Here is a 16399-nt window from a genome sequence, read left to right on the forward strand (position 1 = left end):
CAAACCAGCTATCTCAGCCAACCAACCCCACTATAGCAATAGAATTAGAGTTATGGAGAATAAACAGGAAATTGGCAGTTGACATTTAAAATGATGCTCATTTAAAATGCAGACATGGCAGGTGAAATGGCCTCTTTCTGTATCAATATACCTTTGTGATTCTATGAGAAACATTTGCATCCCCTGTTTGCTTTAAAGAGCAATAGTTAGGTCACTCCTTGCCTGTGTCAATGGCAGTGCAACAGTGGTGTAGCATCCTTCTTTTGAACCTTTAAAATAGGATCCTAATTTAATCCATGGAAAGTCCCAAGTGAAGACGGCAACAGGTGTGCTCGGAATGGGAATGGTGCCATTGTCTGTCTGCCAGTACCATGATCCCAATAAGCAGAGGTTATAAAACATGACCCTCCTATTGTCACTGTAAGAGAATGCATTTTTTGGGAGGGTGTGGTGATGGGGTATGAGCACTAAGGAGCAAAATTAAAAATTAATTGGAAAGAAATAGATTCTTTTGACTTTGTTAGTGAAAGGTCTTCTAAAAAGAAATTTACTTTGGCAAACATTATTAGAAATTGACTGCTTTATTCCATGTATCAGAGTCAATTGCAGACTTTTGGATCTTCTACTTTTAACTTTGTTTTTGTGAAGCTAGAAACAATAAAGGTTTGCTGCTAATTCATACCTATTTCCATGAATGAATTATGTTAATTATCAGTAGAAGATAGTGACTATTGATGACTGGAGTATGTCAAATGGCTGTCAGTGAATCAGAATAATCCAAACAAAGGGGAAACTTGTTACAATGATGAATAAATAGTCATGTTACAATCATGACCACCAAAGACAATTCTTAGTGAACAATGGTAATACCTGCTACATTGAAATAGTATTTTTATAAAAAAAATCAGGGATGTATTTAGTGAATTGAATGATGCCATTGCATCAGTGGCAATATCACCTAAGTACAGTTCAAAGCATTTTCTGTGCTGATGGTGACCTTTGTAGTGTGATCACAAACTATGACTTGAATAATCCAGCTTGTCCCGCTTTACAATTTAACCAGTTATTTTCAATCGAGAGTTATTAAAAATCCTCACAGTCCTCTATTATGGTCTGTTAGAAACAAATGCTTAAACACAATTTCCTTTCTAACATGATTCATTTAATAAGCCCAAAGAAAACTTTTAATAACGAATTGATTTGTTCTAAAATTCTACAGTTTCTTTGCCAAAGAAAGAAAGGGGAACTTCCTGATCCCTGAGCCCAACCCAGCGTTTGGATCTTAAGTCTGCTTTTGAGTCACTTTGTAGCAGCCATGAACAAACAGATAAATATTGTGGTGGTTGTGATGTCATTAAAAGGGATCAGTTTTCCAGCTGCAGTGTTAATTATTAACCATAGACAATAAAAGGGAGGTGCAAAAATATTGCTCAGACATGACATTGAGAAATGTACAGACACATGGGATAGGCAACATGACTATGAATCACAACAGAATTCATTACAACACCACCGGATGTTACTACTATCTTTGTCAGTAATCTGGCTGAACATTAAATTATTTCTGAATATTTTCCTCTCCTCTCCTGAAGGCAGTATGTTACACTGTGATATGATTTAATGGACACTTGCAGCTTTTGAATATTTTGCTTTAATGTAAAGCTAAAATCCCCATAGTCCTACTCGCTCATTAGAGAAAGACAGCCAGTGATAGTTTGATGTGAGACTCTCCATGCCTCAGGCAAGGGCTGAAGTTGAGAAGGCAGGACCTTCATGGTAACCTCATGGAATTGAATCCATACTACTGGTATCATTGTGTGTCATAAACCAATCATCAAGCCAACTCAGCTAACTGACTGCATTGCTATACCTCAAACATAAGCATGAGAGTAATACATTTGTAAAATGCCTTCACAACACACTTCACAATGGAGCGACATTAGTCACAATGTAGAAATCAGTGTTTTTGAGGGTAGCCTTTGGTGAAGTAGATTTGGAACATGCTTCTGAAGCCAGGAGAAACATTGCATGTCAACATTTTGAGAGGCAAGTTCCAATTTACAGGTTAACGATTTCTGAAAGCTGGGTTAAGGTAAGGAAGCCCATAGTCGTTTCGAGCTAGGTTTGAGCTGAGACATTCTGGAAAACATTGCAGAAATAGGTGAAATATGGCAGTGGATAGATATTTAACAGAGGCTAAGAACTTCGAAATTAAGTGAGCATTAGATAGAAATCAAAGAACTGGGGAAACTGAATGAGTAAAATTTAGTACAGGATAGGATAGCAGTCGCAGAGTTGCAACTTCTGTAAGCTGGAATTCAGGAGAAAGTAGACAATATGTGTCAGCAAAGCCATCTAACTGTGGGAAGTATCATAAACAAGCTGGATCTTGCCTTTAATCAATAGGCGTTTTCCTTAAAATACCTTAGAGCAGCAATAATTTGCCCTGACTAATTGTGCAACTCCCTAACCTATGGGCACCATAGCAAATTAATTTACCCACCAATATTTACTTGGCTGAGATTATGGATCTAAGCTTGAAACTAAACTTGAATCTGACTCTTCAATAACTGGGGAGACATTAAGAAATTTTTTTGAAACTTCAAAATCTACACACATTTTATGTGAAGTAGAATGTTTAAGAAAATATTTAGATATTTTATAAATAGTTTTGAAATGTTAGATTTGCTTGTTAAGAGGGATTATATAAAGTCTATCTCAATGGTAGATGCTTTTGTTTTATATAGGACAGATGGCTAATCCTTCCAACAATTCACATTCAATAACATTGGCACCTTTTGTAATGAAAACAAATCCTTGCCTGCTTCACAAATGTGTAATCAAATGGATAAATACCCAACAAAAGAATGCAATACTAGAAGGAATAACTAAAAGCATAGCCAGAGCCTCATTGGACTTAGGGGGCAAGGGGAATGAAGATTTTAAATAGGAAATGAGAGAGGTGGCATAACGTGGGTTTTTTGAAGGAGGAAAAAGCATCAAAGAAGCAGATGAAGACAGAAAATTATGTGTCACACAAGCATGCAATGCTGTTACCATGGTAGTTGTGAGAAAAGACGGATAAGTGCTGAATCTTCAGCAAGAGGCAAAGTTTCGCCCAATCTTTGAACAATCAACAAAATCATCCAGAACAAGAGAATGGATGACAAACATAGAACATAGAACGTTACAGCGCAGTACAGGTCCTTCTGCCCTCGATGTTGCACCAACCTGTGGAACCAATCTGAAGCCTACCTATCCTACACTATTCTGTGAAAAATCATACAACACCAGGTTAAAGTCCAACAGGATTATTTCGAAGCACTAGCTTTCGGAGCACTGCTCCTTCATCAGGTAATTGAAAACAGAGGGTGGTGGTTGATGGGAAATGTTCATCCTGGAGTTCATTTACTAGTTGTGTGCTGCAAGGATCTATTTTGGGTCCACTGCTGTTTGCCATTTTATAAATGACCTGGATGAGGGCATAGGAGGATGGTTTAGTAAATTTGCCTGATGAAGGAGCAGTACTCTGAATGCCACTGCTTCCAAATAAGCCTGTTGGACTATAACCTCGTGTTTTGTGTTTTTTAACTTTGTACACTCCAAGCCAACACCAGCACCTCCAAAGCATGACTACACTATTCCATTTTCATCCATATGTTTATACAATGACCATTTAAATGTTCTTAAAGTTGGCATGTCCACTCCTGTTGCTATGGAGGGAAGGTCTTATTGAGGAGGGCATTCCACACCCCTTCTACTCTCTGAGCAAAGAAACTACCACTGACATCTGTCCTATATCTATCACTCCTCAATTTAAAGCTATGTCGCCTCATGCTAGTGATCTGAGGAAAAGGCTCTCACTGACCACCCTAAAAAACCCTCTATTATCTTATATGTCTCAATTAAGTCGCCTCTCCAGCTTCTTCTCCCAAATGAAAACAGCCTCAAGTCCTTCAGCCTTTCCTCATAAGACCTTTTCTCCATACCAGGCAACATCGGTAAATCTCCTCCGAACCCTTTCCATACTTTCCATATCCTTCCTATAATGCGGTGACCTGAACTGCATGCAATACTCCAAGTGCGGCCGCACCAGATGTTTTATAGCTGCAACATGACCTCGTGGTTCTGAAACTCAATCCCTCTACCAATAAAAGCTAACACACCATATGCCGTCTTTACAACCCTATCAACCTGAGTGGCAACTTTCAGGGATCTGTGCACATGGACACAGAGGTCTCTCTGCTCATCTACACTACCAAGAATCTTACCAATAGCCCAGTACTCTTTATTACTGTTACTCCTGTCTAAAGTGAATTGCCTCACACTTATCCGCATTAAACTCCATTTGCCACATCTCAGCCCAGCTCTGCAGTTATCTATGTCACTCTGTAACCTGCAACATCCTTCGGCACTGCCCACAACTCCACCGGCCTTAGTGTCATCCGCAAATTTACTAATCCATCTTTCTACACTCTCATTTATATAATGACAAACAGCAGTGGTCCCAAAACAGATCCTTGCAGTATACCACTAGTAACTGAACCCAGGATGAACATTTTCCATCAACGACCACTCTTTCTCTTCTTTCAGCTAGCCAATTTCTGATCCAAACCGCTAAATCACCCTCAATCCCATGCCTTCGTATTTTATGTAATAGTTGACCATGGGGAATCTTGTTAAACACATTACTTAAATCCATATACACCACATCAACTGGTTTACCCTCATCCCCCTGTTTGGTCACCTTCTCAAAGAACTCAATAAGGTTTGTGAGGCACGACCTACCCTTCACAAAACTGTGTTGACTGTACCTAATCAACTTATTCCTCTCTCTAAATCTGATCTCTTATAGCCTTTTCCAACACTTTACCCACAATTGAAGTAAGCTCACTGGTCTATAATTATCAGGGTTGTCTCTATTCCTCTTCTTGACAAGAGAACAACCTCAGCCTCTTGCTGAGATATTTGTATCATCGATAGTCACAGGTGAGGTGCCGGAAGACTGGAGGTTGGCAAACGTGGCGCCACTGTTTAAGAAGGGTGGTAAAGACAGGTCAGGGAACTATAGACTGGTGAGCCTGACCTCAGTGGTGGGCAAGTTGTTGGAGGGAATCCTGAGGGACAGGATGTACATGTATTTGGAAAGGCAAGAACTGATAAGGGATAGTCAACATGGCTTTGTGCATGGGAAGTCATGTCTCACAAACGTGATAGTGTTTTTTGAAGCAGTAACAAAGAAGATTGATGAGGGCAGAGCAGTAGATGTGATCTATATGGACTTCAGTAAGGCGTTCAACAAGGTTCCCCATGGGAGACTGATTAGCAAGGTTAGATCTCATGGAATACAGGGAACTAGCCATTTGGATACAGAACTGGCTCAAAGGTAGAAGACAGAGGGTGGTGGTGGAGGGTTGTTTTTCAGACTGGAGGCCTGTGACCAGTGGAGTGCCACAGGATCGGTGCTCGGCCCTCTACCTTTTGTCATTTACATAAATGATTTAGATGCAAGTATAAGAGGTACAGTTAGTAAGTTTGCAGATGACACCAAAATTGGAGGTGTAGTGGACAGCAAAGAGGGTTACCTCACATTACAACAGGATCTTGACCAGATGGGCCAATGGGCTGAGAAGTGGCAGATGGAGTTTAATTCAGATAAATGTGAGGTGCTGCATTTTGGGAAAGCAAATCTTAGCAGGACTTATACACTTAATGGTAAGGTCCTAGGGAGTGTTACTGAACAAAGAGACCTTGGAGTGCAGGTTCATAGCTCCTTGAAAGTGGAGTCGCAGGTAGATAGGATAGTGAAGAAGGCGTCTGGTATGCTTTCCTTTATTGGTTGGAGTACTGAGTACAAGAGTTGGGAGGTCGTGTTGCGGCTGTACAGAACATTGGTTAGGCCACTGTTCGAATATTGCGTGCAGTTCTGGTCTCCTTCCTATCGGAAAGATATTGTGAAACTTGAAAGTGTTCAGAAAAGATTTACAAGGATGTTGCCAGGGTTGGAGGATCTGAGCTACAGGGAGAGACTGAACAGGCTGGGGCTGTCTTCCCTGGAGCGTCGGAGATTGAGGGATGACCTTATAGAGGTTTACAAAATTATGAGGGGCATAGATAGGATAAATAGACAAAGTCTTTTCCCTGGGGTGGGGGAGTCCATAACTAGAGGGCATAGGTTTAGGGTGAGAGGGGAAGGATATAAAAGAGACCTAAGGAGCTTGAGATGGGAAAGAAAGGACAACTAAACCTATGGCCAGGATGGAGAGAGGAGAAAAAGGTCGATGAGAAAACATATCAGATGTTTCGAATTGACAAAAATAACGTGCTGCATTAAGAAGCTGTCAAGATTATTTATGCAGTAAGACCCTTTGTTCATTACTGTTGTTCTATTCACAGGATCTGACAGCCCTCAGTCACCAACGAAAGATAAATATCAGTCTCTCATTTCACGTAAGCAAATGCTGGAAGAAACACTTGAACTTTATTTGGATGAACTGAAGAAGCTATGTTTACGTGAATCTGTGAGTACCAGCATTTGAAAATTTTTGTGATTTACTGATTTCAATGCTTTGTCATTACAGTTCCAGATATGGTACATTTTTATTTTTCATGGGGTCTGTTTATCATTGCCAAGGCCAATTTTACTAATCATTCCTAATTGTCTTGAGAATGTGGAGATGAGCCATGTTCTTTAACTGTTGCAGCAAATGTGGGCAGTTTGGAGGGGGATTTATTTTATTTTGCTGTTGTGTTTCTAGGTTCTGGATGTTTGTAATTTGGAGAGTAAATTGCAGATGCCAGTAAACCCTTGTTTTTCTAAATAGTTGATCAAGTGATTTTGGAAGCTGCCACAATGCGTAGCTAGAGGGTACCTGCTATTGCAATCAGTGGCAGAATAAGTGAACTTGAAGGTGCTGGATGGGGTACCAATCAAACAGATAACAATATCCTCCATCATGTGGAGCTATTTGAGCTTTTGTAGAGTTGCACTCAGCCTAGAAGTTTGAGGAGCTTTCCAACACACTCCTGTCATTGCCTTCTAAGTAGTGGACAGTCTTTGGGAGTCAGGTGGTGAGTTGCTTGCAGTAGGATTCCAAGCTTGTGAAGTACTCTTGCAGGCATTGCATTTGTGAGGCTGGCTTGTTGGGTATCTGGCCAACAGGGACTGGGATGTTGATGGAAGAGGGTTCAGCAATGTTAATACCATTGAATGTCAACTGTCAAAGGGAGATGGTTGGATTTTCTCTTGTTGGAGATGGCATTGCCTGGCATTTAATGTGGCATGAATGTTACTTTTGATTAACGACAATTTATAATAATGAATTTTGTCTGTTATTATCTTGTATCAAGAACATGTTTCATTAAATGATTTGATTGAGGAATTTTTAAATTATATATTTATTACTTAATTAGGTAGCTCAGAAACCTTTATTAACTTTGCAAATTCAACTATCTTTATTTCAACATGTTTCATCTTTAGGAGTTGACAGGATATTTGCCAAAAGAGTACCCATTAGCAGAAGGGGAAAAGCCACCCACAGTCCGCCGCCGTATAGGAACAGCCTTTGAGTTGGATGAGAAGACAATTACAGCTAAAGGAGAGGTAGTTTACTATGTTTGATTATAGCTCGGCTCACATTAACATTTAACATCTAGCAGAATTTCACCACATCAAACAATTGTCTTCTTGTGAAAGCCAATTGTCAACAAAGATTGAAACAAATTTTTACATTCTTCAGGGTTTTAATACAAATGCTAAAGTTAATTCTGAATCATCACTGGTCTATATAAAAGCATCGGGTCTGCTAGATCAATATTTTTAACTTCCTGACCAGTTGCCATTTTGTTATTTTGTGCTAAATGGGATAAACGTTGAAAAGACTTAATTACTCAAGACTGGACTTCCAAGAGGAACAGTGGGCCAACAGCAGCAGCTGAATCATAGTCCAACACAATCTGGATCCTCATGGCCTGGCGTATCCTCACCCTAACATTGCCATTAAGCCAGGGAGTCAACCCTATTTCAGTGAAGAGTGCAAGAGAGCATGCCAGGAGCAGAACCAGGCATTTCTGAAAATGAGGCACAAATATCATGAAGCTACATTACAGAAATATTTACATGCAAGACAGCATAAGCAGCAAGTGATAGACAGGACTAAGTGGTTTCACAACAATGGATTAGATTTAAGCTCTGCAATCCTGCCACACCCATTTATGAATGATGGTGGTCAGTTAAACAATTCACTGGAGGAGGAGGAGGCTCCACAAATATCCCCACTCTCAATGATGGAGGATCCCATTACATCACTGCAAGAGATAAGACAGAAGAATCCACAATCATGTTTAGCAAGAGTACTTCATGGATAAACCCTCTGAATTGTTCATTGAGAACCACAACATCACAAGTGCCAGTCTTAAGCCAACTGAATTCACTATATTTGATATCAAAACATGGCTGAAGGCACTGCATACTGCGAAGGCTATTGTTCCTAACAATATTCCAACAATATCACTGAAGATATGGCGTGATGGTTGGAGGTCAGTCATATCAGAGCCATTACCTCTCTGCAGGAGTTCCTTAGGGTAGTTTCCTAGCCCCAAACATCTTCAGCTACTTCATCAATGACTTTCCCTCCATCGTAAGGTCAGAAGTGGGGATGTTCACTGGTTGTACACAATGCTCAACATTCATTTTTGATTCCTCAGATACCAAAACTGTCCATGTCCAAGTACAGCAAGACCTGGACAATATCAAGGCTTGGACTGATAAGTGGCAAGTAATATTCACACAAAACAAAGTCAGGCAATGACCATCTCGGAGATGAGACGATCTAACTGTCATCCCTTCAGTGGCATAACGATCATTGAATCCCTCACTGTCCTGGGGTTTACCATTGCCCAGAAATTGAACTGGACTAGCCATACAAATACAGTGGCTACAGGAGCAGATCAGAGGCTAAGAATCCTATAGCAAGTAATTCACCTCCTGACCTCCCAAGTTGACAATGTACAAGTCAAGAATGTGGTGAAATACTTCCCACTTGTCTGGATGAGAGCAGCTCCAACAACACACAAGAAGCTTAATGCTAACCAAGACAATACAACCATCTTGCTTGGCACCATGTCCACAAACATGCGTTTGCTCCACCTACCAACACTCAGAAGCAGCAGTGTATACCATCTACAAGGTGCACCGCAGAGATTCATCAAGGCACCTTTGATAGCACATTTCAAATCAACAGCCACTTCCATCTAGAAGGACAACAGCAGTACATACATGGGAACACCACCAGCTGCAAATTCCCCTTCAAATCTCTCACCATTCTGACTTGGAAATATGTCACCGTTCGTTCAGTGTCACTGGACCAAAATCCTGGACCTTCTAAATGAATGAAAAAAAGAATTAAACAATAAAAATGCCATTCAAATCCAAACGCCAAATTAGAACAATACTGTTTAACTTCAAAAAAAATCTTTAGATTGAAGTGTTCTTGAACTATTTTCAAACCATAGCGTATTCCCATAAAGACCAAAACATCCCCAAATGAAGAACACATGGATTGAACTCTTAACTGGGTCAGATGGTACTTGATGCACAGGATATTCTTCCATAAAATTGGTTCTCATTGTGCTTGTTGTAAAATGTTGCAACAAAATCCAATTTCTGTCTGAAATATTCTTTTAGAGTTAAGTTACTGATTAGCCGGTTAAACCATAATCTCCACAACAAAAATGCCTCAAATTTGCCAATGCATGTGTTTCTAACATAATTTAAGGTTGTGACTGTAGAAAGCGATTGGTTTGAAAATCATGTTAGAAGATCCCAGCTGTGTAATGATATATGTTATACCTAATCCTATAATTTTCCAATGAATCCTTATCAATGTTGGATCTTCTAAAACCAAGTTGTTAACTAAACTTTTTTTATCAACCGCCATGGCATTTGGGTGAACTATTTAGGTTATTTTAAAAAACAGAGCATTCAGCACACCTGAAGGAAATTCAAGCAGATCCCCAGATGTTCAATATTTAATGACATGGATATAGAAGTAAGAAAGACTAATACGCCGTTTGCTTTAAATCTGTTGTCCAGGACTCCGAACTTGCCTCTCTGGAGAGGGACTTTGCCTTGCAGTTACAGTTTGTGGAGGCAGCCAAGCGACTATCACAAGAAACAAATCTAAGCAGACATATAAGAAAACAAAGGAAACATGACTGTATAAAGGAACAAAAGAAACTAAATGTTATCAAAAAAGCTATAAATGAGCGTCAAGAAATGGCTGGTAGACAAACACTGCAGCCATGTACTACAACCGAAGGTATGTGACACTTTTAACTTGCCTCCAGTATAATATGCAATATTACATGTCACCACAAGATTATTATGAAGTGTTTTTCCTTATAGAATAGAAAAGCTTTGTTTCCTCAGGCACTGGTAACAGGAGTTGATTTGTGGTAACAGGCAAGGCATAACCAGAAAACATGCAGCTACCAGTAAAAGTGGAATTTTGCCAATAAAGACAATACTCAAATGCATATTACCCATTAACATGTGAATACTCAAGTTCAAGTGTCAAAAATTGGAGTCTCTGGAATCTGTACATACCTTATATTTTGTTTGACTATAGTGAAGAAAAATTTACTATTAATTTTTCCTGCAGTTTTTAGAACTCAAGTTGGTTTCAATTTCTCCCTTGGAGATATTGAAATTACATTGGAATTTGATTCAGGGAGAATTAGAATCCCTATGCTACCTCATTAAAATAACTATACTTATCAAACTCAGTGTTAGTATGAGATAGCTGTGACAAAAATAATTAACCCAGAATTAATCATAATTAATGATTTAATTAATTAATAACAGATAAGCAATTTATTATCAGGTACTGTAATTACTTAGGTTATAATAACGGAAAGCTCTAGAAAAACTCAGCAAGTCTGACAGCATTTATGGAGAAAGAAACATGTGTTGATCAAGATATGTCAAATCTTCTTCAACATTTTTCTCATCACAGATGCTGTCAGGCTTGCTGAGTTTGTGCAGCAACTTCTCTTTCTATTTCATATTTTAGCCATTTGCAGTATTTGACTTTCAATTCAACAAATAGGTTTCTTACCATAGCTGGATTATCACTGAATAATGGACATTTTTGTTTTTAAAAAAAAAGCTAAAGTTTTTTAATCACGTTCAGTTTTACAGACAGAAGTCACAAGACATAGCCAATATCAATGATCAAACGTTTTGCTTTAAGACTGATCAACCAGTGTGCTCGCAAAATACAGAATTACTTTGTATTTTGCATTACTTTATAGCCTACATTTTGATATTTTAAAATGTTTTTAGTTATTTTATGTTTGCTGTTCAAATAGTCATTAGTAATGCTTATATGATGCACAACATAGTTTGAAATCTTATTATATATTTTGATACATAAGTATGGTAAGCACTATGTCTGATCATATATCCAATAAGTAAGGCATCACTAGCAGCAGTTCACACAAATTACCTAACTCTGTGAAGAATATAAAAGGAGTTTACTGCATATTAAATACTCGTTTGATGGTTGAGATCATTGAGAGTTATTAAACAGATGCTGTTTAGGAAGCCTTGGTGAATGTCTCCAGTGCATCTTGCAGCCACACACTGCTGCTACGGAGCACCAGTGGTGGAGGGAATAAATATTCCCAAATATGATGTCAATCAAGTGGGCTACTTTGAACTGGATAATATCAAATTTCTTGCGTGTTGTTGGAGCTGCAATCATCCAGTTAACTGGGGAGTATTGCATCACATCCTTGACTTATGCCTTGTAGATGGTGAACAGGCTTTGGAGAATCAGAAGGTGAGTTACTTGCTGCAGGATTCTTAGTCTCTAATTTTGGGCGGCACAGTGACGCAGTGGTTAGCACTGCTGCCTCACAGCGCCAGATACCCGGGTTCAATTTCCACTTCAGGCGACTGACTGTGTGGAGTTTGCACATTCTCCCTGTGTCTGCGTGGTTTTCCTCCGGGTGCTCTGGTTTCCTCCCACAGTCCAAAAATGTGCAGATTAGGTGAATTGGCCATGCTAAATTGCCCGTAGTGTTAGGTGAAGGAGTAAATGTAGGGGAATGGGTCTGGGTGGGTTGCACTTCGACGGATCGGTGTGGACTTGTTGGGCCGAAGGGCCTTTTTCCACACTGCAAGTAATCTAATCTAATCTGCTCTTGTAGCCATTGTATTTACATGGACCATCCTGTTCAGTTTCTGGTTCATGATAACCCCCAGATCATTCAGCAGTGGTAAAGCCATTGGTTATCAAGAAGTAATGGTGAGATTCGCTCCTGTTAGAGATGACCTCTGCCAGGCATACCTGTGGCAGGAATGTTATTTGTCATTTGTCAGCCCAAACCTAGATATTGTCTAGGTCTTGTTTTGTGTGTTAAAAATCACACAACACCAGGTCATAGTGTAATAGGTGTTGTGTGATTCTTAACTTGTACACCCCAGTCCAACAGCAGCAGCACCTCCACATCATTACTTCATTTGGGCGTTGACTGCTTCTACATTTGTAGAGTTTCAAATAAATTAGGTTAGTTTCTCTAAAGTGTGGAAACAGGCCTTTCGGCCCAACAAGTCCACACCGGCCTCTGAAGACTAACCCACCCAGGCCCATTTTCCTCTGACTAATGCACCTAACACTATGGGAAATTTAGCATGGCCAGTTCACCTGACCTGTATGCTTTAGACTGTGGGAGGAAACCGGAGCACCTGCAGGAAAACCACGCAGACAAGGAGAGAATGTGCAAACTCCACACAGACAGCCACACAAGGCAGGAATCAAACCTGGGACCCTGGTGCTGTGAGGCAGCAGTGCTAACCACTGAGCCACCATGCCGTCTGAGTGTAGAATAACATGCAGTCATCAGCAAACTTTCCAATTTTATGATAAATGACAAGTGGTATGATGTTCACTGACTTCCAACAACCACAACCATCTTCCTAAGTGCCAGCCATGACTCCAAGCTGTGGAGAGTTTCCTCACTGATTCCCATTGACTCCAGTTTTGCTAGGGCTCCTTCATGCCACACTCAGTCAAATATTCCCTTATTCACTTCCCCTCTGAAATTCAGCTCTTTTTTTCCATGTTTGAGCTAAGGTTGTATTGAGGTCAGGAGCTAAGTGCCCCTGGGGGAAATCTAAGTTGAGTGTCAGCGAGCTATTGTTAAGCTGGTAGTGCCTGATATCACTGCAGATGACACTTTCCATTATCTTGCTGATGATCAGCAATAGAGTGATAGAATAGTAATTGGTTGGATTGGTCTTGTCACACTTTCTTTTGGGCTGGAGATACTTGGGCAATTTTCCACATTGGTAGGTAGGTGCTAATATTATAGTTCTTCTGGAGTGGCTTGGCTAGAGGCATTGCATGTACTTGACATGTTTCGTACTAATGCTGCAATGTTGTCAGGGCCCATAACCTTTATAGCATTCAGCTCCATCAGCTATATTTTGATAGCACATGAAGTGAATCACATTATCTGAAGTCTGACACCTGTGATACTGGGGATCTTAGGAGAAAGCTGAGATGGATCATACACTCAGCACTTCTTGCTGAAGATTGTTGCAAATGCTTCAATCTTATCTTTTGCGCTGATGAGATTGGCTCCTCATGTCATTAAGAATTTTGATGTTCGCTCCTTCTCCAGCGAGTTGTTTAACTGTCACTATTCACTACTCACAACAGGATGTGACAGGATTGCAAAGCTTAGATCTAAACTATTGATTGTGGAACCATTTAGCTCTGTCTATCACTTGCTGATTCTGCTGTTTGACATGCAAATAATCCTGTAATGTAGCTTCAGCAGATGACACCTCACTCTTAGCTATGCCTGGCTCTACTCTTGGCATGTCCTTCTGCACTCTTCGTTGAACCTTGGTTAATCTCCTGACTTGATAACAATGCTAGAGTGAGGTTTGTACTGGTTCATGATATTATAGATTGTGGTTACATATCATTTTGCTACCATTGATGGCCCTGGGTACCTCTTTTGTGCCTGGACCTGAGCTGCTAGATCTATTTGAATGGAAATATAAAGGATAAACAATTGATTTGGATGTATTAAAATCTAATTCTCACAACACTTTTTGTTTTAGAATTGATTGCTTCTGATGACAGTTCTCTAGAAGATGGTAAGTCTCACTTTGTGAATTGCAAAGGTTGTAGTTGGTATTGGGTTGTGCAAGGGGTTATTGGAAATCAAAAATCAAATGGGGTGTCAAATGGGCTACTGGTGGCTATCAATCATTATGTGAATTGTAATGTAAAATTTTATATCCTGAATATTCAGTCTCATCTCCTCGATCAATAAGATTTATATATCACAGACTGAATTGTGGTCTGTCGATCTCAATAGTGATTCATGGAACATGATGACCTTGTGGTGCTAGACTATTAATCCAGAGACAAGGTAATGTTCTGGGAACCTGGTTTTAAATCCCACCATGGTGGATAGTGGAATTCGAATTCAGTTTTAAAAATGTGAAATTAATAGTCTGATGGTAACCACTATCGATTATGGGGGAAAACCCATCTGGTTCACTAATGTCCTTTAGGGAAGAAAAATGCCATCCTTACCTGGTCTGGCCTATATGTGATTTCAGTTCCACAGTGATGTGATTGACTCTTAACAATTAGGGACAGGCAATAAATGCTGGGCTAACCTATGACATGGGGAAAGTGAGGACTGCAGATGCTGGAGATCAGAGCTGAAAATGTGTTGCTGGGAAAGCGCAGCAGGTCAGGCGGCATCCAAGGAGCAGGAGAATCGACGTTTCGGGCATGAAGAAGATTCCTGAAGAAGGGCTCATGCCCAAAACGTCGATTCTCCTGCTCCTTGGATGCTGCCTAACCTATGACATTCACATCCTGTGAATGAATAAAATTAAATTGAGGAAGGTTAATTTTGTTTGCTTTTTTAAGCTGTTTTGGACATTCTTTACATGCTGCAGATTCAAATAGGCTTTGCTTGTGCTTCTAAGGTTTCCCTGGGCTTATATTTGTTAGCTCAGATCATTCAATCTTCAGTTTAGTCTGCAGGAAAGCCCAAGGATAGAGGATTGGGATAGAAAGGAAGATGGCAAGTAAAGGCCAACAGCAGCTCACAATCCAAATAGAAATAAACAAAGCTGGAAATACTCAGATTCCCTGGCAGTGTTTTGGAAAAGAGTTACCAGGTTGATGGCCTTTCATCAAATATGGAAAATAAGTTAGCCATGCAACAGTTTTAAACTAGTGAATGTGAACGGGTGGGATGAAGGACAAAAGGGAAGGTCTGTGAAAAGGTGGCATTAACTGACAAAAGAGTTGTTGTTGCAAGGTCAAAGGAAATGACAAAGAAAAGATGCATCTACAAGTCATGTGAATGGCAGAATCATGACACCGGCCATTCAAAAGCAATAAAAAAGAGTAAAAAACAGGAAAGAAACCCAACACTGAAAAGAGAAAGGAAGCAAAATACGGATAAATGTTATAATCTGAAATTGCTGAGTTCATTGCTGAGTCCAGATGGCAGTAAAGTAGCGAATCAAAAGATGAGGGGTTCCTTGAGTTTCTTTGGAATGCTGCTGCTGGGGTAATGACTGAGTGCTCAGAATGGGAGTAAGGAAGAAATTTGAAAGGATGGGGGTCAAGGGGAATAGGATCATGCTTGAGGAATGAAGGGGTGACTGTAAAGCAGTCACTCAGTCTGTGTTTGGTCTCCCTATTACAGAGGAGACTGCATAGTGAGCAGTGAATACAGTAGCCTCAATTAGAAAAAATGCAAGTAATTTGCTTACACAGAAAGATGCCATGGAAAGGATAGGGCTGTTGGGTGTGGTTGAGGAATGGACTTACCTGCAGCACAATATTAATGTGGAAGAAGGAGAAGCATTTTGACTGATGACTTTAAACAAATTTGGTGAACAATTCCTGAAACATGTGCAGGAACCACATTTCAAACGGGTATATGTATTAGCCAAATGTATTAGCTCCTGGAATGCCACTTTTCTGATACGTTTGTCATTTTACTGCCTGTTTTACACCTGAAAGGTTGATGCAACATATTAAGTCTGTATTACTGCAATCATAACAATCTTATGAGAAATGCATCCATCTTAAAGGTATCTTTTTGTGATGTTTGCTCCTGTTTAAAGTCAAACCAAATCCAAACAGCAAATGCTAGAAATACTCCACGGGGCAGGGCAGTATCTGTGGGAAAGAAACAGAATTAAAAGGCTGAACTTTACTGTCTCCTGCCAACGTATTGGAAAGGGGAAGAGGTCATAAATAAAGGAGATGGCCAGCCTAGCACCTTGCTGCTCACCTCCAAACTTGTCCTCGAGATTGGGAGTGAACAGGTAGAGCATCAGACATCC

General features: G+C 40.0%; 1 protein-coding gene across 2 annotated transcripts in view; it reads left to right on the forward strand.

Annotated features, from left to right (window-relative positions):
• LOC132828392 (innate immunity activator protein-like) overlaps positions 1 to 16399 on the forward strand; it is a 61282-nt gene that overhangs the window by 24524 nt on the left and 20359 nt on the right. For both annotated transcript variants that reach the window (XM_060845458.1, XM_060845459.1), the window contains exons 3-6: positions 6397 to 6521; positions 7481 to 7603; positions 10094 to 10319; positions 14138 to 14173. In XM_060845458.1, the coding sequence (XP_060701441.1) occupies positions 6397 to 6521; positions 7481 to 7603; positions 10094 to 10319; positions 14138 to 14173 (510 nt within the window). The remainder of the gene's footprint in view (positions 1 to 6396; positions 6522 to 7480; positions 7604 to 10093; positions 10320 to 14137; positions 14174 to 16399) is intronic.

This window comes from Hemiscyllium ocellatum, chromosome 26 (genome assembly GCF_020745735.1).
Source record: "Hemiscyllium ocellatum isolate sHemOce1 chromosome 26, sHemOce1.pat.X.cur, whole genome shotgun sequence".
NCBI classification, from domain to species: domain Eukaryota; kingdom Metazoa; phylum Chordata; class Chondrichthyes; order Orectolobiformes; family Hemiscylliidae; genus Hemiscyllium; species Hemiscyllium ocellatum.